This window comes from Trachinotus anak, unplaced genomic scaffold, assembly GCF_046630095.1.
Source record: "Trachinotus anak isolate AG129_WGS33_773 ecotype Australia unplaced genomic scaffold, CSIRO_AGI_Tana_v1 ptg000009l, whole genome shotgun sequence".
NCBI classification, from domain to species: Eukaryota; Metazoa; Chordata; class Actinopteri; order Carangiformes; family Carangidae; genus Trachinotus; species Trachinotus anak.
The window spans coordinates 14779268-14804853 of record NW_027273860.1 but is presented as its reverse complement, the minus strand read 5'-3'; the positions used below and the strand labels follow the sequence as shown (position 1 = coordinate 14804853).

General features: G+C 40.2%; 1 protein-coding gene across 1 annotated transcript in view; it reads left to right on the top strand.

The window, feature by feature from the left end:
• bmp6 (bone morphogenetic protein 6) overlaps positions 1–25586 on the top strand; it is a 45805-nt gene that overhangs the window by 13901 nt on the left and 6318 nt on the right. The window contains exons 2-4 of the mRNA XM_071485519.1: positions 15308–15500; positions 18052–18200; positions 19008–19205. Coding sequence (XP_071341620.1) covers positions 15308–15500; positions 18052–18200; positions 19008–19205 — 540 coding nt within the window. The remainder of the gene's footprint in view (positions 1–15307; positions 15501–18051; positions 18201–19007; positions 19206–25586) is intronic.

Below are 25586 nucleotides of genomic sequence, written 5' to 3'. Positions count from 1 at the left end.
GCAGCAACTACTTGTAAAACATCCTGAAAATAATGAAGTCGCAAACAATGTTGTATAACCTACAAAGTGTATCACACACACAGACACGTCCCCGTGGAATCAGTCTTCAGACGGTTTCCAAAAAGCCTCACAGACCAATAAAAGCGGATCCTTGATGACCATCATCCCTTTATTGACACAGCATAAATAAAATCAGAGCATATGCCACGGTCATTGACTTTCCTAATGTTAGTATATAGTATTTTGGGTCCATCTGTTATCCTGCATTTGAGCAACAGTCAAAAATCAGTTTATTTTGGTAGGTTTTCAGCACTCCTCCTTTTTTTTTTAGCACAGTCATAGACGCAGACAAACCCTCCTCTGCTGGCCATCCAAATGTTTTTTTCCCTCCATCATATGGCAACCAAAGGACAGCAAATCCTGACAGTCTGACCAACTCTAAACAACTCATCTTTTAGTGTTCAGTGCACTTGGAGATTAATGATTCTGGTTTAGGATTGTTGATGTTAGTCGCATACGTTACACAGCAAGTGTTTGGTGTCACTGGTTTTGTTTATGACTGCAGTGTTTTGTTGTGTTTATTTTCATGTTCGTGTCTTAATGAAACAGCGAAGTAGTTTATCTGCCAAAGAGAACAAGATGGTGGAGAGGGAACAAAATGGTCTCACGCATGAGTCCATTTAGTTTTCAATCTTTTTTTTTTGTTTTGTTTTGTTTTTTGTTTTTTTTAAATTAAGTGCAACCAGCATGCTGTGACCAAAATGGCAGGGCAGAATATAATTTTTTATCTGGTGCTGAAGGATTGTAAAGAGTAGAGTGTATGTCAGTGTATGCCACCAATAGCCTGACCGGAGACTGATGTGACAGCTGCTCTGCTGCAGAATGACATTCTTATTAACTTACCAAAAAGTGGAAAACAGGAATCTTATTTTCCAGTCATAATTTTATGGAATACCCTGGTAAATGTGAAAAACGTGTTGCACCATCTTTTGCTGACAGCTCATTGGCTCAAATTGGCGCCCAATTAAACAAACACTTGTTTTTACTGAGGCTTTATATGAAATCTCAACTGGCCATTAATGTCCAACAGACACAAATGCACTTATTATAGAAATAGCAGTTGATATATGAAATTTTGACATGTTTTACTAATCAAAGGACAAAACAAATGCCATATTTGGGACCCAAAGGATTAGAATGAAAGAGCCCTGCAGGCCTTTTTTTTCTTTTTTTGCATTTTTTCCAGCAACAATCTTTCATGAAATGTGATGCTAACACCATTTGTGATCTCTACGCAATGCTTGCAAATTCATTTTTTGTGAAGTGAGCACCTGAACCTTAACTCAAAGGCCTAACCTCAACTCATAACCCAAGATACAAGATTACTGTAACCTAAAATGGAGCATTAAATCTTAGTTTTTTCTTTGTTGTCTTGCCCTGCTGGTCCTTTCCCATTTCTATAATCTTATTTGATTTATGATATTTTCAACTACAAACCTGTAAAGTTTCATGGCTGTATCACGCAATTTTGTGATGCAATTGCGGCAACAAAAATTTAGCCACGGACGTATTCACCTGCCAAAGTAGTCAAAACTGCCTCTGCGCTGGTCCCTGCTACAGTAGGTGTCTCCAGGACCACATTTTGCCATGATGACACACACACACGCACACACACAGACTCATTGTCGCTGTCACAGTGTGCAATAAAAGTAGAGAAGAAGAAGGGTGACCAGAGCCTTTACTAACAGTGACCATCTCTCAGTGGACCTGTCTGTTCTCAGCTGTAATCTTGCTGTGATTTTCTCCATGATAAAGTCTCTCCATTACATTATGTTGGGGATGGGGGGGGGGGGGGGGGAGCTGTGGCTTCAACCAGGAAACTGTTACCATTTTCTTTGCTATTAAAAGCAGGATCCTCTTTAAATAAATAACTGTCAGGAAGTATACCCAGTATGAAAAGTGATGGATCTTTATTAAAGTTAAAAACCAAAACCTGTTTAATCCTTTTTTGAACACTCTTCCAAAGATTACAGATTTTTTTACTTTTTCTGTCAGTTCCTCAGTAAATGATATTAACAGGCCCTTTAGTTTGGATGGTGCTTTACAAATATTTTCCCATTCCTAAAAGGTTATGTCTTAGGTGTAAGAATTTACGGGCTGGTGGGTGAAGTTCCTGTGTTAGTTGTTCAAAAGTCTTCATGATTTGTCTGTTGGACATTTGTGCGATTATATTAACCCTTTGTTCGTCCATTTTTTATACCCTACATCCACAATAGATGTTAAAAAGAAACCCCAAAACTATGGGTTTGTTGCTACTTTAGCGCCCCTACAAATAGAGTTTGACAGTTTTCATTTCTTTCATACTGACCATATTTTCATCATTCCCCTGATCCAGTCATTACCCATCTTGAGTTTCTTCTGTACCGTTTCAGTCAAGAATGGGAACAATTCCAATGATACATTTTGACATGATCTTTACTCCATTCCCACCCACACCACATCCTTCTCCTTAGCTGTCCACATAATTATAGCTCTAAGTTGTGCTGCCCGATAGTAATTTTTTAAATTGGGTAAATTCAAACCCTCCCTTCTCATTTGGGCAGAGAAGTGTCATATTTAATTCTAGCTGTCTTATTTTGCCATAGGAATTTTGATATGATCTTGTCTAATACTATTACAGTACAACAATTATTCACAAGAAATAATGAGGGGAACAAAACAGCAATCCTGGTAATATATTCATTTTTCCTGTTTCTATTCTCCCCATCGAGTCGGAGGCAAAATCTGCCATCTATCCGAATCCCTTTTCATCTCTGTTATCAGTTTTCCATAGTTTGCTTCAAATAGCTGCGACATGACAGTAGCAATAATAATGCCCAAGTATCTAAACCATTTATTAGTTCATTTGAAATAAACCTTCCCTTTTAGTTCTTCTGAACAGACTGATAGCTTCTGATTTAGCTCCATTGGTCAAATATCCTCGTATTTGACCCCACCACCCCTCGTCCCTTGCTTCCATCATGTCTTTGTTTTGTCTAATAGGCTCACCCAACAGTTCAATATGGAATAATAACGGACTTAGACTGTCTACTTGTCTGACTCCTCTTTTGTGGTAGAGGAAATCTTAGCAACAGCAACAACGCTAACACTGATCCATGATTTTGGATCATTTTCATTTTCATTCATACAATATTTCTACTTCGTCCATTGTCTATGAAAGTTGTGTGAAACCCAAAAGCTGCCAATGTACAGCATAGGAAGTTCCATTTTACCCCTTCAGATGGCTTTTGTGCATCCAAACTGAACTTCATGGTTGAGTGGAAATCATTTTTAGTGCATGATATAATATTTTTTGTTCTACCAATATCGTTAGCACTTTCTCTACCAGAAATAAAACCTGTTTGATTAATTTGGTTACACATTTCTCCATTGTCTGCGCTAGTATGTTTGTCAATATGTTTAAGTCATTACAGATTAAGGTGACAGGTGTATATCATGTGGACATTTGGATCTTAGCCCTCCTTATATAAGACCGAGACGATGGCTTCTGGCTATCTTATGATACAGCATAGTTACAGATTTCAGATGATACTGGGGTGATCTCTAATGAAAAAGACTTTGAAAAACTATCCTGGGAATCAATCTGAATTTATTAGAGTATAGAGTATAAGAGTTTTTATGGTATCAGTTAGGTCCGGCTGTACCTATTATCATTGTGCTATAGGAAAAAAAAACACTTTGGCTTGTTTGTATTTCTTTAAACCAATCACAGTTGTCTTTGGCAGCATTAAGCCCAGGATACAGTGACAGTGCCCCCGCAGAATAGTTGAACATGTTGGTGGAACACTGGTACATAGGGTGGTGGGGAGTAAGAAAATACCGTTTCAGCATGCAGGCTGCTAGCTTGGAGGTTGTTGTTGTTTCCCTTAGCTAAAGGGATTTTGAAAACAGCACCAGGCTGGAAGCGAGAGGGTAGGAAAATGCTGCAAGAGACACGTAGCCAATGGCAGGCTGATACCTGCAGCCTACATCCGGTTAGTCAGACTAGTTTGTCCACGGAATAAAATCTCCTCTTGACACACAGGTATGACATATCTAGCTACCTGGAGGCCAACTGGAGACTCAACAGAGAGTTGATGACTGCTCCCACTCAGCTGTCAGTCCATCGATGGAAAATACTGATACTACACAACCCAACAGCCATACCTCAGTTATCTATCTGTTAGCGAAGCCCCGGCAGGGGCACAATTACAGCACATTATCCGTCTGTCCTGAGGGTTAGACAAACACACACACACACACACACACATTGCACACCAGCTGAAAATCTCTAAATGACAAAAGTTAGATGTGTATCCAGACCTCATTTTATCATCTTGTCTGGAATGCAGCTCAGTGGTGAAAGAGCTCTGGGAGGTGGGAACAAAAGTCAAATACTCTGCCTCTTTGGATGTGTATGAGTTTGTGTGTGCTTGTGTGTGTCTGGAACAGTGCGCCTGACATTATGTGTCATGGTTTTGGATGGGTATTTTGAAAAACCCAAATGGTTCTGGAGGATGATAGCTGCAGAAAAAAATGTGATTATATGGTTCAAATGGGGCTTTTGTTCCTGGGCATGCCTGTCCAGTGAGGTCATTATATATTGTAACCTGTGGGAGGTAATGGAAGAAGAGCAGGCTGGATATCCTGGCCATTGATGAATGTGTGTTTCTGTGGAGAGAATGCAGCCTGAGTTGTAGGCTCTCAGGATCTTCTGTATTAGCTTGTGCTCTTTGCATTTACTAAGTGTTTTGCAGTTGGGATCAGTGGTGGTATGACTCTTGTACTTTGACGCCACAAATGAAATGTATCTATCTGTAGTGCTTGCTTTTACATATTCAGAACTACTGTGTTCCAGTTGTCACATCTGTGCTTTGAAGTTTGTGGCATCCAGCTCTCAGTACCTTGTGATACTGTTCCAGCCGTTTCCTCCTTGTGTATACCTTGTGTTAATGACCTGTTCTAACCTAGCGTTTTTGATGCCTCTGCGTGTCTGAATTTTTGTGTACTGACCCTGATTTGGTTTTTGATTCTACCTGAGTTTTGAGCTGTGCTTTTGAGTCCGATTGTCTGAGCCCAAGTTTAATAACCTGGAGAAATGAAAGATGCATAAGTTGTTAATGTTGATTGTAAATGTCTGATGACGTGTAGGAAAATGGCCACTGAGAAGTTTGAATGTCAGTAATGCATCCCAACTTGGAAAATGTAGTGATTATGTGGTGAGAACTTGTGATTATGATGAGACAGTCATAGAGCTTCTTAGTATTAGTATGATGTGCTCTTTCTTAGTTACTGTTCATGATAACTACCTGGATCTTCTTTTTTTTTACCCAAACAAACCTGGTGGAAACATCAAACATGAAACATCACTTTCCCCAGGAGAGACACCCCTCACCTTCTGTTTTGAACAGTAATTTCTAAAGCTTTCATGAAGTGTCTGCAGGTTAAAATAGTCTTTGGAGCAAATGGACATTTTGTTACTTTTACTTGAAAATATTTAAACACATTTCTTGGCTGATCCAGCTGTATGTCAGGAACGGTAATCAGTAAAATCACTTTCTTGATTCCCGCTGGTCACCTGGGGTGGAGCTGTTGGCTTCTTTCTGTTTAAATGCGACCTGACAGTCACCAAATCAACTGGTCTCCCTGCCTCATATCCTTGCTACTGACTGTAGCAGTCTCTTTGCCACACAAAGTGTGCATGGAAATGTGAGTGTAAGCCCTTTTGTCCTCTTTTTCTCATGTGTGTGTAAGATCATATAAGTGTGTTTTTTATTTATTTGCTTCTACATTGACACCTGTACCTGTGCATATTTCAATGCCTGTAAGCGTGTCATTAGTATAACATCATGCATGTGTGTGAGGGCTTTTTGGACATTTGTGTCCGTGTTTGTGCGCCGACATCCGTCAGACATAAACTGTCGCTCTTGCCAGTGGCCCTTGGCTGGTCCTGTGGTGCTCAGTGTGTCGGCTTTGATGCTGGGTCAGGGGAGAAGATCAGAGCACAGGATGAGTCTCCAAAGACGCGCACTCACACCCTTGCTCAGTGCTGATGAAAAATCCCAGCGGACTACAAGCCCCTTCATCCATATCTCGACCCCAGGAGCTACCCTGCCAGCTGCGTGACTACAAAGAGCCAAAACACTCAGCAGAAGGCGGAAACAGCTCCTGGTGGCAGCCAAGCATAGTGGCAACTCCACAGGCAGCTCACACCACTGCGGTGTGTGTGTGCGAGTACTGTAACCTTTCAGTATTCATCTGCTTTGCAAAAATCCACAGCTGTACCCGTGTGTAACCTTTCCACACTGCACCAATGCCAAAGAGTTTGAAACATAAAATCTGGCTTGAGCCTCTTAAGAAAGACTATTGTTTACAGCATGAATAATTCCAGATGTTTTTCTTTCTTAAGGATTCTTCTTAAGTGGCAATTGGTGAAGAGTTGTGATTGTGTCAACTGCTAAAGTTTCCAAAGAAATTCAATCTGTCAGGAACTCCGAACTCTTAATTAGATGTTACTTTGGTGGAGTTAAAGATGAATGGAAGACAGTGATATATCTGACCTAGCCTCAAAAACCATCAAGTCTGAGAGAAAAACCAGACAGATTATGGACTGGAATTACATAAACACAGATGGATTCTTCTCATGCCTTGGACATTGGGAACATTTTTCTATTGGTTAAGCCATCTGCAAAGTCTTGACAACATTGACAGGTTCTTGGTGTGCAAAAATTAAAATTGAGGAGTGTTTGTGAAACTGTCTGCTAGTTTATTCTCTTTCCTTTCTCTTGTTCGCTTTCATTTTGTCTCCCTCTTGTAGCTTCTCATTGATTGTGATGCATCATTGTAATGGTAAATTACAGATTTAATTCTTCGTCTTTGGGATTCAGTTTTGGCACGCTGCTTATTTAAAACCCCCACAAAGAGGGGTTATTGAGAAGATACTGTAATGTTTGTAGTACAGCAGAGAAAAACTCAAGCTCTTGTTTTTTCAGCTACTCTGGCTTCTTGTTCCCATGGTAGTTCAACAAGGTCAGTGGTTCCTTTTCTTTCAAAGGACTGCAATCATCCTATTTCTTTCAGGAGACATTGAGAGAAAAATGAAATGCCTGCTACAGTGACAGTGAACCAGAGCATGAGCATTTAACCTGTCTCACATACCAAATGTCAACATCCACTCTTTCCTGTTCGGATCAAGAGGAAGAGGAGGAGTACGCCCTGGGTTGTGTGCACTATGAGATAGGGCTGGGAGGAAAAAAGACTGATGAGAGTGAGGCTTACAGGTTTAATTCATGTTCCAATGTATATTCAGTGATAATGTTCAGTATTAACGCAGGAAGGACTGTGTTTTTCTGGGAAAATAAGGGTGTGGAGATCATGGTGGCGAATGGGCAGCAGATGTCACAAGATTAGAGCTTTTATTAAGTGTAACCATCATCAACCACCATCCTTTCCCTGACTTTAGCCGTGCTGTCATTGCCATGTGCAGATCTTACATAAACCTAGGTTTGCAGGATCATCCAATACTGATGTTCTTTAACTCTTTAACACAATGTAATGTTTTTTTTTTGCTCCAGTAGAGTTGTCTCAGTAAATGTGCTTTTGCCAAATTAAGGTACACTGTGCTCTGGAAATTTCCCCTGGCAAACCAGTAGCCTGCTATTTTGATGTACCTGGACTACAACAGATCTGCACATCTCCCAGGTCACATCAGAGCAGTTTCATTTTGCAGTGAGAGCAACAGTGCAAATAATGTTCTCCTGCTAAAAATACCAGATTCCCTGTAGAAATGAAAACACACCCTTACTCAGTTTAACATGCTCAAACAACTTCGACTTTGCACACACAGATTGAGACACTGTATCTAAATATAAATGGCAGTGGCTACACTTTCTTCCTACTTTCTTTCCTTCAGAGTTTCTGAATTAGATTGTGTCACGTACCTACTGGCTAATGCTAACATTAGCTACTTTCTAAACATTGCATGTAGTTCCAGTCTAGCTTACTAAAGTTAGCTAGCTGATAGCATGCTCTGTCATTTCCAATGCTGGCATTTCATTACAAAATGTCATGTAGGCTGTTATCTAATTTTAGCAAACCCTCAATCATGAACAGTGAGACAGTGGAGAATTAGTTGTTGCAGAGATACGTTTTGACTTCAACATAGAGTTTATTATTTCATTTTAATAATCTTTTGTGTGGCTGGTTAACTTTGGGCTTAGTATTTTACCTTTTTGATATTAGCTTTTAAAGAGGCGACTCCTTTGTTTTCACTCAGGAATTCAGGGGTTTTATCTTTTTGGATAACTGAACAATATTAAAATGCATGTGTGCTGACTCGTATTAGCAGTGGTTGAAAGTAATGAAGTAGGCCTACATTACCACAGTGTATTCACGCACTGTACTGGGCTCCCTTTTGCATTAAAAAAAACTGCTCCCCCACCTCCCTTGTCTTTGTATAATTCACACTGATTAATGGTGATGTTTTTAAGGCAGCTGACAACTCAAAATAATAAGAAAGCAAATTTAATATTCCCTGTAGCACAAAAAAAAAACAGAGGTGCTTTGGCATGCTCCTGTCTGAGGTGAAGAGATTTGGATGAGTGTACATGTCTGCAACTGTAGGAGTTAGAAAAAAAATCCTGTTTAACTTGGCAGTACGAACCAGATCTCTCCATCTGTCATCAAACTGGTACTTACTAAAAGCTTAATGACAGATCTAATAAGAGCTCCCTTAAGACTCTGCTATCTGGGTCACAGGTGCTCTTTTCTCCGTAATCTGCAGTGGACCACTAGAAACAACAGGAGCGTTTACAACAGTAATGACGAAAAGAAAAATGTTTTATCAATCAGATAAATTCAAAGAACAGGCAGCTTTAGTGTGGAATCTAATTCTTAGATATTGTGGCAACAAACCTATTCTGGTGGCTTCCTGCACATGACAAACGTCTCAACACCACAATGGAAAAGTTAATTACTCATTTATTACTGTTGGCCTGCTTATTCTGCTTCACACCCAAGATTTGAATTTGGCTTCCTTCCTTCCTTCCTTCCTGCCAGCCTTCTATCTTTCCTTTACTTATAGCTTTCATCCCACTCTGCTCTTTTCTTATTCTTACTTTTCCATCATACCGCCAAAGTTTGCCGTTGCATCCTCACAAACTGTTTATTGGCTGACTTTATTTTTACTCCAGAGGTTGTGGTTATTAATAACTGTCAGATTCACTTTTGTCTCTTCATCTATCTTGTCTGCCTGGTTGTGCACTCATCCAGCCCACCTCTCCCTACAGTCCTCTGGCTTAACGGTTCACTCACTTTTCTGTCTTTCAGCACCTTCTCCCCCTTTTCCTTCCTTTTCCTCTTAAAGTCCCAAACATTGCCTCATGAGCAAGCGCATGACGACAGTGGAGCGGAAAACCTCCCTTTTAACAGGTAGAAACCTTGAACATATCCCAGCTCTTGGTGGATGGCCGTCTGCCTCGACTGGTTGGGCTGAGGGGGAGAGAGAGAGCTAGATAGAGAGGCGGTAGGGAGCGAGAGAGGATGATGGGGGAGAGAGGAAAGAGAACATAGCACAATGCAGGTTCCACATATGTATTATATATATTTATATATATTATATATGATGTATATTCATAATAATGCTAATAATAATAAGAAGAGTAATAAGAAGAACTAACAACAACAATAATAATCATAATAATCATGATAATAATAATAGTGGTATTAATAATTGCAGCAGTGTGTGTTCAGGTCCAGACTCTACAGCTCTGTGGGCAGAAATACCTGCAAACGAGAGAACAGCTCCTATAAAAGCGAAAATCTGCAACTCGTCCCTGTCACTTTCCTTCTGTCACTAGCTGCCTCCATCTCTCCTCCTCTCATCGCATCCCAGACATGTGGTCTCTCTATCTGCTGTGACAAATGACTTTGTCTTTCTTCATCTGGTCTTGTCATTTTATCCTCTTCTCCTCCTGTTATCTTCTCCTCTGGCATCATTTTAACGGACATAAAAAAAAATTTATATCGATATAAAAAATATACAAATTATGCTTTTTGTTTTTTGGTGTAATCCTGTTCCGTTCAGCTCATCCAATTTTATAGATCAATCATTCACAAAAAAAAAATCTTTATATCACAGAATCTTTCCTCAATCCATTTCTTTTTATCATTTCTTCCTCTTCACTACCTCTCCACTTAACCTTTCACTGCTTTTCTCTAAGTCTCTTGTCTTTAGCCAACTTCTCTGTGATACTCACGTGACAGCTCATTTCATTTACAAGATTCAGCAACCGGAACACACTGACAGAGTGTGTACATATACTAAAGGAAACAGGTGAAAACAATGATTAGATGTGGTGCTGAAGCCTGAGCCGGGGTGCACTGCCCCGACAGATATCACATACACCATAGTGTTTAGCAATCCTAACTCACCACAGGGGAAATTCTCTAATTTCTCTTCATCTTACTTTCTCTCTCCAAACTTTCATTCATATGTTCTCAGTCTCTCTGCCTGTATCAGCATTCAAGGAGTCATAATTTACTCTCCTCTCCTCACTCGCTGTCTTTCTTTTCTTTCTCTTTCCGCCTGTTGTGTCTGTCTGTTTCTCATCGTAGAATAAATCACCCAGTGTTTTGGTAGATCATCACAGAATTTCCCCTTTATTGCAAGGTTTTATGTTTGACCTTGGCTGCCTCTGTGTGTTTGTGCATATGTTCAAGGGATTGAGGGATTTGTTTGTGTGCAGTTCAATTGTAGACCCAAAAAAGGGGGCAGGTGAGGCAGAATGGAGATGGCTTAGCGGGAAAGAATGGCGAGGGTTGGGTGTTTGGGGTGGTGGAGGTTGGAGATGACGAGGTGGGACAGGTGAGGTACACTGGAGATGCAATATATAAGTGCAATATCCAAATTGCAGGAGCGACAATGTTTTTTTTTTTGTTGTTTTTTTTTTGGCTAAAGATAAATGTGTCACAACGTACCATAAATGAAGCATTGTGGTGCTACAGAAATTTGCTACAAGTCATTTTCTCCAGATGTAGAGGAACGTGCTTGTTTGGTCCAACACCCAGCAGAAATGACATCATCATCATTTTTTAAATGTTTTTTCAGTAAAAGTGAAATCCAATAACGACCATTCTCTCTGAAATTGTGACTCATATTGCAACCGAAATATCTGCATATCATAATATGAAGCTGCTCAACCCTAACAGTTTGTTTGTCACCAGGATAATGCAAAGAGTAAAATCTATGCTAATTTTTTTTTATCACTTTCCTGAACATTGTGAGGCCTTTTTTTCGATATTTGCAGAAATGTCACAGGAAATAATGTCGAAAAATCAGACATATGAATGTTGTTCAGACTCTGTCCAATTTGGAGCAGATCCCATTAATAATCAGGATCTGACAGAAACATGTAGGATTGTTTGGCCTTGGTGGAAATAAGTGCTCTACCGAGAGCCATTCTAGTTTTTCATGTTTTTGTGTAACGATGTGGGAGTGTGGTAATAAAACAAAGCCATAAATTAGATCCACAGTATTCACACACACACATATAACACATAAACACTCTTTTCCCACAGTTTCCATTGCACACTGTTTGCACCACATCACAAATATAATCACTTTCTTCCCACCTGTAGAATCACTTTGAAGGAATTCCTCCCTGAACCATCCAAATATAAATCCCTTTTCCCATCTGTGTGTTCTCATCTCAAAGCTCACATCATGGTAGTTTAGCAAAAAGGTTACGCTCCCTGTATAAAGACTTCCCTTTGATTTTACATGTGAAACCTCAGTGGAATTCTATCAAATGGCTGGGAAAGTGGAGAAGCAGCAGGAATGCTTTGTGGCTGCTAACAGTGTGGCTCCCAGGCTGCTGCGCTATTGCTATGAGAGATGTGAGAATGTGGCCATCTTCATATTTCATAGTTTTAATTGTTTGTCTTCACTGGATGTGGTTCAGAACGACTCCCTTCTCTGAGCTTAGAAAAAATGATTGATTTGAACTTGAACAAGCTGGTGAGTTGTTAAGTGAGCTCAGGAGTGCTTTGAGATTTTGTTAGGACGTGAAGGAACATGTGTTTGAGGAAATGTGTCCTGTGAATTTCATTAAAACTTAATGAAGTGATTCTTTTTCACCCAAGTGTTTTGTCTGGTTAGGTTTTCTCCTTTTATGATTATATTAAGTTTTGAAACATTTTTTCAGGAAATGCAAAATATAAAAAGTTTCCAGTTGAATTCTAGGACCAGACTGGTAACACCCTTGCTGCTTCGCCGGAGTTGGTTACTGGAAGACTGTGGCTATAATGGACAACTCCCAGATTGTTTATGTGTGGATGTGTTCGGTCCAAGGCTACACAAAGTTAAAAAATGGTTGTAAAGAAGTCAGAGAATGCACTTGGTGCATTTATATAATATTGCACAGACAGTAGCGTAATGAGCAGCCTTGTGGGAAAGAAGAAAAAAAAAAAACTTTCATGTCAGCCTCATAGTTATAAGTTGGTTGAGTCAGAGATTTTGTGAATTTCTCACAGGTGGAAAATCTTCACCATGGTTAAAATAATTATAAAACAATATAATTATTAACATACCTTTAAAATGGCTGCAAAGTAGTAAATAAATACAGTATTATCAGTATTACAACTGATTGTGCAAATTAAAAAGGAACTATACACTGTACGTACAGCAGTTTCAGTTTTTTATGTACCACTATGAATATGTAACAAAATAGGGAATTTAAGCTTAATTTACATTTAGCTCCATCCTGGAATACTTCATGAAGGCTCTCAAGTTTCAGCCTTATGCTCAAATCAAAAAGAAATAATCAAGCTACTCTCGATAATGACATAACAACCAGAATTTTCAAAATGTTTACAAATATATTAAAAAGGAAAAACTGAATCATATCACATTGACATAAGTATTCAAGTGCCTTCCATTTTTCTTTACCTCTGGTAAATTCAGTAAAGTGGACAATATCCGTGTACCTTTTATATGTGTGATAAACTGAACTGCCTATAGGTGGACTCCTATCAAGGTGAGCTACTGTGCAAGTGTCATAGCAAAGGGTCCCAATACTTATGTAATTGTGATTTTCTAGTTTTGCTTTTTGAATGAATTTGCAAAAAACATTTTGCATTGTCATCATGGTGTGAAAAGATCGAAGGGTTCTGAATACTTTCTGAATTTACTGTACAATGCAGCAAGCTGAGTGGATCTCCTCCTCCTCCTCTTGTTTTTGTGCCTCTATAATGCTCTGTCAATAGATTCCTAAAAAGGGAATATGAAATTCAAAGCTGTTGGTCTTTAAGCCTGGGGGTGTTGTGAAGGGAGCGTTGTAAAGTCATTGAGAGTACCATGACCTCAGCTGAAGGCCTCCACACACACGCACAGAAGCCTGGCTGATCTATCCACCCTTCAACACAAGACCAGACCCAATATCACACACAGTTAGTGCGACATCTGTGTGTGTGGGCAGCTTGTGGAGAGAGATGATGAAACGGTCAATGTCACATCTGATAGAAGTCACAGGGAGCCTGATGTGAATAACATTTCATTTGCTGTAGGTTTCCTTTGCTTCACTGGAAAGTGTTTGAAGAACAGAAGGGCAGAACGGGCTGAGAACTGGGATCCTTCACTTATCATAACTTGTTTTGACCGAGTCACAGCACACACATTTTGATTTTCCTCAGAAATGCAACGAAGCCAGAATGTCATGTCTTCCCTCCCTGCCTTCTCAAATGAGTTTGTTAATTATGTTCAGCATTTATGCAGCTTGGAAATGTCTGGGGATAAGGGGAGTTTTGACCTTCCTAGGTGTGGGTACAAGGCGGGGCTGGCACTTTTGGGAGAGTCTGATTGGTTCCAGTGTTCCCACATCAACACAATTTTCTCTTTGGCTATGACTCAGGGAATGAAATGTGTCATTGGTCCATTTTGGGTTAGTCCCCACATCATAAAATAACCAGACAGTTTTAACAAGCCTGGCTCAAGTTAACAAGTAAATTCTTGTTACCTCAGGTTTGGGCCGAAAAAATATCCAAATGAATCTTGAAAATATAATATATGTTAAAATAAAGTAAAAATATTGGGTTCCTATTCCTCCCCTTTACTTTTTTTTTGACTGCCTCAGATGTATTCTATTGTAAATATGTCTTAAGCTGCTGAACATAAAAAAATATGAAACCATGTGATGAGTTAATGCATGAAGCACATGAGTATTAGAGCTAGGGATAAGGCCCCTTAAAATGGTACCCTCTTTTAGATTGGTCAAAAACTCATGACAAAATCATTTGTCAACAATGTGAAAGGGTACATTCGGCACTTACTTTCCCGGGTCAAATGACTCCGCAGTAGTCGCAGGTATTTATCAGCCCCAGTTCTGATCATTAGTGATATAAACATGGCACTCAAGTGAACACACTTATTTCTGCCCCTTTTCCCATGCTGTGACATCTTTCAGAGCACACAAGCACAACAACAGAGCTGTCTCCTGCCCAGCACGGTGCTGTTAAACACCTTCAGCTGACAGTGAGCTGCAGCCCCCAAATAAGTTTTAAAAACACACAATCACTAACTGAAGCACCTCACACAGAGGCTGCGACATTCAGGAGCACCAACCTTGGCATGAGATGTGATGGATCCATTTTACCAGTCTGCATGGCAGCTCACTCATTTCATCCTGATTGCAGACAACCAGTTTAAAGCTTGTGCAAAACAGTGTAACAACATGCATAAAGTTATAAATGCTAAACTTTAGTCTGGTGATCTTAATCCAGCACATAACTCTGTATAAATCCTCAACTTGGTGTTTCTACACTTCAGATTTTGTGTGGGTTGAACAAATGAGATATAATGTGTTGATTCGTGAGTTTTAAGGTTGTTGGTGGGTAGATTTTGTCAGCTTCAGACAGCACCAGGCTAGCTGTTTCCACCTGTTTTCACTTAAACCTGTTTCCACTGAAACACTTTTGGTTTGGACTGATGACAACAGGCGAAACTGGAAGCCAAAAAACCCATTAGACCTCATTTATAAATCACGTGATCATTTTAAAGGCTTCTATGGTTGACCTCAGTGAGGGTTCAGTGAAAAGGTTATCAACTCACCAATCACCTCTGTATATTTACACTGAAACCCTGTTTGTAAATATGCAGTTTCACCTTATTTGTAGGAAAAACTTGGTGAGTAGAACATGAGTGGAAGTCTTGTATAACAGTATTTAATTCATCCAGAGAGAGTAAATAACTACTTTTTCTCTTTCCTTGCCACAGTGGAGTACGACAGCGAGCAGTCGCCACAGCAGCGCCACCACAAGGAGTTTAAGTTCAACCTCTCACAGATCCCTAAGGGCGAGGCCGTCACTGCAGCCGAGTTTCGCCTCTACAAGGAGTGTGTGAGCCGCACCTTCCGCAATGACACTTTCCTACTCAAAGTCTACCAGGTGGTCAAGGAGCACCCTGACAGGTAACACGCACATAGTGATAAGCTATTGACAGGAAGATAACAGGTTTCAATCCCTGCAACAACTGAGAAATGCAGGGTGGGACGCTAACCTGCTAATTTTCCCCTTAAATGTTTTACCATAATTATTATTTTTTTGTTACACTTCATATATAATGTATTCAACAAGTACAATCAACAAGTCAACAAGAAATAGGGAGTTAATGAAAAGAGCAAGTGTACTCAGTTGACTTTTTTTTGGAAACAAAAGAGGTTAGGATTTAAAAAAAAAAAAACAAAGTTTCCTTATCCTGTATGTTACTCTCCATCTCTGTCATTCTCCCAGAGTGTTACACAGACTCTGTGCTCTTGCTATGTTTATGATGTAAAATCAAGCAAAACCACGTCTTACAGAAATAGCACAGCTTCAGAATCCTCCTGTCCCCCTAATGAGCACAGCTAATACATTCCAAACATTTACATTACATCTGCAGGGGTAAATAAACATCCAGGAAGATTCCTTCATGATATTTGTGTTTTATCAAGCTTGGCCTGTGAGAAGCAACGCTAACACGAAGAGAATGTCTGAAATACATTTTTGGGCTAACAGCTTACATATGCCAGTATATTTAGTTTATCAATGGATATACACCAAAGCAACTTTCTACTTTAAAGCTGTTAATATAGAGAGACACTAGTCTGAGGCTAAAGCTCATCCTGTTAGCTAAGTATATTCTTTTGTTTTTCTGAAGGTTTCTATGAGTATCATTAGTTGGCCTATGTATTTGAGGAAGGAAATAACTGTAAAGTCTTTGTTGTTGTTTTTCCCATTTTCCGCCTTTTGCACATCTGTATCTTTTGTAATCGCCCACTCAGCGGGGAGCCTGTTAACTTTCTCATGCTCCTCCTTCCTGTAAAAACCTTGCTCCTGTTTTGACTCTAAGCTGCAATGATAGGCACTTAATTAGCCTGACACCCTGTGTACTTTTCATTTGACTGGGGTGGTTTCGCGAACAGCAGGTAAGAAATGTGAGAGATTACAGTGCCAAAAATGTGACAGGCCTGATATCATCATGAGAAAAGGCAGTTTGCTGAAAATGCTGTTTTTACTGACCAAAACCCAGCCAGCAACATTTAGCCAGTGATTATGCTGTGCCTAACAAGATGCTTTAATAATTGTTTGCCCCTCTGTTTTGTCTTTATTCTAATTCTTAAACTTTTGCTCCGGTATACAGGTATTTAGATCCAGTTATAATAAAGTAATAAAGCAGTTAGAATCTCCTCCTTGTATGGAGAACCTCTGACAACCTGTCCCTCCAGATGTCTAACTTACATGTTGCTTTAACAATCTTACAAATATGCCTTTTCAACACTCAGAAAGATGAAAGCACACACAATAACCAGGCCTGCTGTGAGCCATACTCTCCCACCTTGACCAACAGTCACTGACAAGACTTATAAAGGAGATTTACTGTAGCAAAAAACTCAACTTTGACCCTTGACCTTGTTATTCCAGTTCATTTAAGCAGTCAGTCAATAAGAAGTTTTACAGTAGGCTCTCAGTAGTAGCCTTCGTCCTGCAGGCGGCTCTCTGATGGACCCCTGCCATCCTTCGTCAGCTGAGCTATGTGTGTGTGTGTGTGTGTGTGTGTGTGAGGAAAAACAGGGTGTAGAGGCTCATAAGGAAGACATCAGAAACACTCTCATTAATGACCAATAAAGAGAGGCTGCTGCTGCTGCAGGGGCATTCTCCAAACACCTGGATGATTGGCTTTGATGTTGGCTGCGGAGGAGTGTCTGACTGACCTGATGCTGTGTTATTACTACTGTGACAGCTTTGTTGGATATTAAAGCTCTGAACTTTAAAGGTCGCTTAGTGACTGCATCTTGTGCCATGTTATGTGGGTCTTTTACTTCCCGTTTCAGATGCTCCTCCTTTTTGAAGCCTTATTTCATTCGCAAAAATCATTTTAACATACCTCTCTCTGTCTCTGACTGTCTTCTTGTATCTTTTGAAATCGTTGTAACCTAATGTGCTAAATTTGGCATGTTTAACCTACAGTGATACATGAGTTTGGTATCTAGGCTGTCAAAAAAAATTCAAAGGTGTTTGTAATATTCTTTGTCTAGTTTAACATAGCCTTTGATGACAGTTTGTAGTAGTACAGTTTGATAGTTGCAACTTTTAGCTTAATAATTTTTACCTTACCGTAAAAACCCTGAAAGACTTAAAATCCTGGTTAGCAAATCCAACATTCTTACTAGCTAGCTTGGCTGTTTTGAACTTTAAAGGTCACGTTAGTGAACTGGATAAACTAGTTAACTTGGATGGGCCTCTTTTCCAGTTAGCTAATTTTCCTTCTTATATTTTCCATTAGATGTCTGTCTTGCATTGCATGATCTAGCAAAAAAAAAACCAAAACAAAACAAAAAAAAAAACCTCCACTCAGTTTGAGTTTGTGATTTAATCCCTCGGAGTGGTTGTTCTTTTGAGAAAAGTTCATATGGCTATAAACACATTTCATTTATTACTTTTAATCCAAGCTATTTTCTTTTGTCTCCCATGATCTCCTAGAGAGGCAGACCTGTTCCTGCTGGAGTCTCGCAGACTGTGGGCGGCTGAGGAGGGGTGGCTGGAGTTCGACATCACCGCCACTAGCAACCTGTGGGTGATGAGTCCGGTGCACAACTTGGGGTTGCAAGTCAGCGTGGAGACCAGCAGTGGTAAGGGATATGATTACATTTGTCTTCATGGTAGAAACCTATTGTTTTAACTTCCGTTATTATTATTATTATTATTATTATTATTATTATTATTATTATTATTATTATTGTCTTGTGCCGTGGCTAAATTGCCATGGGCTGAAATGAGCTAGAAACATAAAACTTGGCCCAATAACTGGAAATGATGTGCATGTGCTTCCCAACATGAGCCCAATATACCAGATGGTGGCGCTGTAATTAAGGCTTGAAACTGCAATTTTGGAAAGGCTGCACACCTCACACTGTTAGTCCAACTGGCACACCATGTGAGCTCAATGTGCTCTACAAAAAGCCTCTTGGACTCTTGGACTATGAAGGTCCGCCATATTTGCTGTTTTTTTTGCTAATTTGCATAATGTAAAAAAACAGTAAAATGAATGCAACTTTTTTTGTCCCCCAAATAGGAGGCACCAGAAATACCAAAAATGGGTTCCTCAAAACCTGGTACAGTTTCACCAGATTTGGGAGTATTAACCAAAATCTGAAGGGCCATATTGATTGATGCCAATAGTCAGATATTTGCTCATAACTCAAGATGCCTTACAGCAATCCTGACCAAACTCAATGGAGACATCCCGTGCCTCTTCATATTATTATAATATAATTTTTTCCTGATTCTAGTTTAAATAAGTTCATTCCTCTAAACAAAATAACCATCAATAAGCATAATTGAAAACACAATGTAATTTAGGCAACTTGCAAATCAACACGACCATACTAGTAAATGTTGCCTTGTGTAGTTTTAAGGTGCTGTACCCTCTCATACAGGACAGAGCATCAGTTTCAAGGAGGCAGGCCTTGTAGGACGTGACGGTGCACTGGAGAAGCAGCCTTTTATGGTGGCGTTCTTCAAAATCAGTGAAGTGTTCATCCGCACCACCCGGTCCACCGGGGGCAAACGTCGCCAGCAGAATCGCAACAGATCCACACAACCACAGGAGGGATCCAGAGGGCTGGGCCTAGCAGGTCAGTCTTACGTCAGCTTTAATCATTCTCATCACAGAGTGCAACCATGAGCACAATCAGACACAAAACTGACCTCAGCCTGACCTCACTACAGATCGGTTTGAAGTCTGGTTGAAATAGTCGTCTTTGAGACAGTTAATAAATTGGATGTGGCTTCAGTGGGATCTCTCTAATCAGCCCCCATCAGACAGAAATCCAAGCACAGGGATGATGTCCGAAATCTGTTTTTACTGTAGATTGTCTGAATGGATTAAGTGTAGTGCAGTGTATCACAAAACCTGCCTCCTGAGCAGGGAATATAATGTATTTATTTATTTATTTATTTTCAATGGCAAGATGTGCTTCTTGTGAAAGGGATTGAGAGCTGGGGGTTTGGCTAAAAAGCTAAAAAGACTGTAAAGACAAGATGGTAAAGTTTGAGTATGAGACAGATAGGCAGCATTGGAGTGAGAGTATAGCTTAGAAAGGAGTTTAAGAATTGGGGGCGGAAAAGATGAAAATTAATAAGTGTATGATAGGGATAGAAGTAGTAAACAATGCTTAAAAAAAATGACAAACCTCCTCATCGGTCCTCGCTGCCTCTCTTCCTATTCTGCAGATGATGTAATGAGCAGGTATAAGCCTGATGTTATGAACTCTGCACACTTATCAAATTAAATCAAAACCTAATCCATTTCCCTTTCACCTGCTGCATAACTGTGGATAGACTTCATAGCTCTTAAAAGCTCATAGTGTGACTACTGCAGTACATAAAGCTAGCGCTCAGGGAGCCTGCTGTTAATATCAGCCTGATCCCTGGCTAATTTGACAGATGAAGCGTCATGTTAATATTAAGTCTCCGTGGCTCAAAGCTTTGACTCTGCTACTCGTCAGAGCAGAGCCCTGTGTGGTAGTGGCAGTAAATAATATGTTCCCAGCAGTCAACCTCTATATTTTCAGTTTTGGTGATATTTCTAAGAATTCATATATTTGAAGTTTTCTTAAGTCCGTTGGCAACATTTCAAAAATTCTCTCTATCATTTCCATAATATCTTTGTATGGTAAATACAGTATGGTTGAAGACTTGTGCTTATGGCAAATAGAGTGAGGCTAAGGTAAAGCAAATAAATCTCTAGGTTAGGTTTAATGACACATCATGGCTGTAGCTTATAAAAAGGTGAGCTTTCCATGTCTCTACAAAAATACTTACACTACTTCCTGTGCTAGTACTGAACTTTGACACTGGATATATTGGTGCTGAACATAGATATAATTCCTGCAGATACTGGTTTGTAGGATCATTACACCACAGCCTATAACTTCAATAAACTTAAGCAACTTAAATTAAATCAAATTGCTAGAGAAAATACTTGTATAGTCAAACATGGGTTCAAAACTTGGATAACCTGATTCCACAAATAGACAGATAGGTCAAACTGAGTTCAGGAGAGCTTACATCATACTATTGTCTAGATAGTGCTGTTTTTACACATCCCATAAGGCTGTGTATTTGCTAACCTTCAGGTAGCCAAAATTGTTTGGCCCAGCAGCAGCCTAAGTTCGGCACACCTGTTTTCTGGACAGACTTGTGATAAATGAAGTGTTAGAGTCATTCCAAGTATCCTTGCACTGATTCCAGGGGATGGGACTCTCTCAACGCTAGCCACAGTGCTGCTAACTGAAGCTAAAGCTGAGACCAAAGAGGCGTCACTCTGCACCCCCAAAACGGAGGGAAAATCTGGGTCATAGCTGTCTCACTTTTCGTCCTCTGGTACCTAAGCACATCTTCGTACGCTGACACATAGCCACAAACGGCCCATCTTGGCCGGCTACCTGGGAAATGATTTACCTCTGCTACTGTGTATAATGGCTCTACCATGTGTATGGCATACAGACATATTTGTAGGACGAGTTGGTTTTGTCTTTATTGCTGCTCTCTGAAAATCCTTTGCTGGGATTTGTTGGCTCTATTTTCTGTTTGTTCAGAGCATTTTCAGAGCCTTTCTCAGTAGAGGACACTGTTCTGCTGTTAACACAAGAGACTGTGAGCTGAATTCCTGCAGGGTTTTCCCTCAGTAATTGTGTTAGATAAAAGCTTTGGCTGACATAACAGAGAACAAAGATGTGTCATTTGTCAGGCTACAGGACAGTTAGAGTATACCACAGGCTCCAGACCTATACTCTCCTCTACCCAGCTGTCACCTTTGGCTTGACATATCCTAAGATTTCTCAACACTTCAAGTCAAGATGTTTTTTGAGATTTAGTGATACTGGGGTACACTGAGCTAACATACAAACCATGTGCTCACAATGTGGGTTAGCGCTCCTGTAGGGCATGTCATCTCAGTATATGAGAGATAATTTATGCCAAATGTAAATAAATTCATAATTAAAAAAAAAACAGAAATAGTTTCCTGTTATCATAGATATTTAAATGTATTTTAGGTAGGTTGACTGTAGTCAGCTTTTGTGTCCCAGTCTGTCTCAGGAATTTGAGAAAACTGTGAATCTGAATCAAAAAATCTGCTCTAACAAGGGCAATCTGTTAAATATGTGTCCTGGAGGACTGGCCTTTACATAACCCAAAACATCAAGACCTCTCCACCTCGCCACTCGGGATGACGGGGAGTGTAAATATTTAGATCCTACACAGGAAGCGGGGAGGCCCCCCTCGCGACAGCCGAGTGTCCACAGCCAGCAGTGGACTGCTGGGATTGGACGGGATGGGAGGATCCATGAGGAATTCAGGAGGGCATATGGTTTCAATACCGCATCACTTACTCCAGAGACAGGGAGGAGGACAGGATGGATGGGGAGAGCATCCGTCTTGTGGAGCACACGTGGGGAGGAACAAAAATGTGGACACTGTCCCCTACTTTCTGTTTGGCATGGAGCTGCAGAACATCACTGCAGGCCACCACAACTCGGAGGAGTACATCACTGGTGATTCACCCTGATACTTTCTCCGAGAAAAACACGAGATCTAAGGCTGACGGGCAGCAACGTGATTGTTTTTGATTGCTCTACTGAGCGCTGCCTTTCACATAGAGGCATTTTTGAGCATGAGTTACTTTACTCTGGGTGTTTTCAAAAAGAATTTCCCTCCTCTGCTCAAACTGCACACTCCTGACCTGTGTGGTTAGCCACGGCACTGATTTCACTGCATCTTTTTTTATCACTTTGGTGCCATTTTGTCCCCATCTTAACACTCCGTGATATCTTCAGAGCTATTTTTGTCAATGTTCATTTTGATTTTATAAATGTGATTGTAGAGCTCGGCTTTGTCATGAATAACTAAAATGCCTTCATCAGTCTGTCTAGGGATATAAAGCAACCTTTTAACTAGGAAACTATTATCCCAACTATATTCTCTGTAGGGTTTTGGGTCGTGCTATTTTCTCATTTTCGCAATTTTTTAACGAGCTGGATTTAATATGACGTGATATTAAATTTCTTCCAGATGACAAAAGAGGACAAATTCAGCCAAAAGAATTTCTGCAGAATTAGTTTTGAGATAATTATGTGATTATATGAACAATAAATCATCTTTATTTTTCATTTTTCACCCACAAAGCAGACCAAGCTATTTCTGTCTAATGTCTTATTTGCTTGTCTAGTGGGGAAATTGACCTTTTTAATATGGGTTTTCACTTAAATTTGGAGTTAAGAGGAGAATGCATGAATATTTTTGTCAGAAAGGTGCCTCAGACACCTCTGGGTGTGCCTGATTTGCACACAGTAGGAAAGGCTGCTGCTGTGTACCTTGCCAAAAGAACAATACAACACCTTTAAAGGTAATTTGGGGTTTTGCGGGATAAGAAGGCTTGGGAGGTAATGGGAGTCGGGTTGGGCTTTGGCTGTGGGGGAAGTTAACAACCATCTAAGGAAGGAATACCACGTCCCGGCAGAGCACAGGCGGCCTGTAATTAGGCCTAGCCAGTCATTAGCTGCACAGCTAAAAGACTGACCACGCTAACAGTATCGCTTAAAGAATTATAATAACACAGCACACAGCCAGCTGTGTTTTTTCATCTGTCTCCCTTCTCCTCCTCCTCATTCTCCTCACTCCTTCCCCACCCGACCTCCTTTTGTTTACTGTTGGAGTAATTAGACATAGCGGAGCTCCCTTGCAGGGTTTAATAACCTCTGTGATGAAAGACAGGAAGAAAGATAAACTTCACTAGTAGTGGTTGGCGGTATGGGGAAACGTCAGAGATAACAGTGACGTTCTCCTTTCATGTCTTCATAGCCATCGGCTTCTTCTGGGTTGAGGACCCAGATTTTATTTTAAAGATCGGGCCAAGTTTTCTGTCACCACCACCACCTCTAAGTGAGTTCATGTAATTTCTGCTCTAAAAGCTGCAATCTTTTCGTGCTCTAAAAAGAGTCCTGATTTGAGAAATTGCCGGAGCAAACTATAGAGTGACAGTGGAGTGGTTTGAGGGATTGCAGCTTGCACTGGCTGAAATGATTTCTTAATGTCAAATCTCACACACACACACACACACAGGTCACACACTTCCTACATGGAACACCCGGGCTATAACGACTGCATTGGCACCATTTGATTCTTGTATTTTCAGAATGACATGTGGTAAATATAATTTATAGACTTTCCCTCCTGACAGAGAGGCTGGTGAAAGTGTTTCAGGCGTTTAATGAACTGCAGGTAGTGTAGTGAAGGGTTAATATCAGGCCAACACTCATACAGTTAAGTATATCAAAAGTCTCAGTGTTAAAGAGAGCTACAGTGCTTACATTCAGTAATGAGCAGTGTTTCCCCTGCTATTATAGGCGGGGTGGGAACCGGCAGCCACTGTCCCACCTCAATGAATGCAATATGAATTGGTTTTAGTGCAGCATTTTAGTGTCACATGGTCGAACGGATGTTTGTCTACTCCCAGGGAAACATTGTTAGGTAAGCTGCCGAAATGTGGAAGTAGAGCTCAGCGCTCAGTGCCGCTGGCTCAATTCACATTACCATGACGTCGTAAAAGGAAGTTATCAAACTGCTTTCTTTCCATTTACTATTCAAATATCTGGTTTTAACGGTCATGTAAGAAACTGGTGAAATTAGAGTCCATGGTTTGGTTGTGCTAATGCTCCAGGAAATTGGTCAGTATTTCAGGAAATATATTAGTTTCCCTGCGGAAGGTGAGAAAAAAAGATTGGTACTGCTCTCATGTCTAGCTAAGCTGTAGCTTCATACTGAACACACAGACATGAGAATGGTATCGAGTAAGCGTAATTTCCAACACTGTTCCTTTAATGAATGACAGTGATAAAACCATCTGAATTATGTTATTTTAATTGTTTTTGCAAATCTACTGTGACAGTGTGAAACTAGAAGTATAGTAAGGACAAAATTTGAATTCCCACCCTTGCTCTTTGTCAAGGAAAGCAAAAAGAAATTAATGGAGGCCTCATGGGAGCCAGAGCTCAGCAGTTACTGTGTGGCATTAAATTTTTACAGGCAGGAAGGGGAGAAGAAGTTTATGGGCAACACAAATCTGGGCCTTTGCACTCAGTGAAAGCCCATAGTAAATATCAGCTTTATTCCTCTTAAAGAGAGCCACAAACTGTAAATGCTGATGGCTCTGAAGGCCAAGAGGTGCAAGGAAAATGAGTCGTGTGTAGATATGTGAGGAAAAAAAAGAGAAAAGAGAATATGTTGCTAAATGCTACACCTTGTGCTGTACAGCATATAGAAAAGTAAGATATTCCTGTCAACTGTCCACATTCGATTCAATATGAGTGTGAGCAGAGTGCAAGGATTGTAGGAATCAGCTGATAACATGAGAAGTGACATTACAACAGCATGTCATGGAGAGCGGGGTGGAGGGTGGGGTTCATTTACTGCTTAATGAACCTTTCAACTGACTCACTGCAACTAACCAATTTAATTATTTTTACAAATTTAAAAGTATTTTCATTATTTTATTTTGATACTACAGTGAAAACTGCTGATAGCAAGCACATCTGTCCAGGTCAAACTGATCACTATAAGCAGATGATTGTAATATCCTTCTTCTTGATTTCTCTTGCAGCTTACCATTTAATTGATGGAATAAATATAAAGTATTGAAACTGAAAGCTTTGCCATTTACTGATTTAAAAAATAAAATGAACGGTGCCATGGCCCTCTCCTGCTCCAAGACTAGTCTAAATGGTCATGTAACACACCTGCTGCTGTGAGCGCGTGGGGACAAGCATTACACACTGTTCAAGTCCCAAATGCAAACAGACCAGGAACAGGATGTAAAATAACTCAGCCACTGTGCACAGATAGTGCATGTACACATGCACACATACACACACACACACACACACACACACACACACAGTGAACTTATGTTGGGATAACATGCAGGGACAGTCATTACCAGTACACACAGTGTCCAC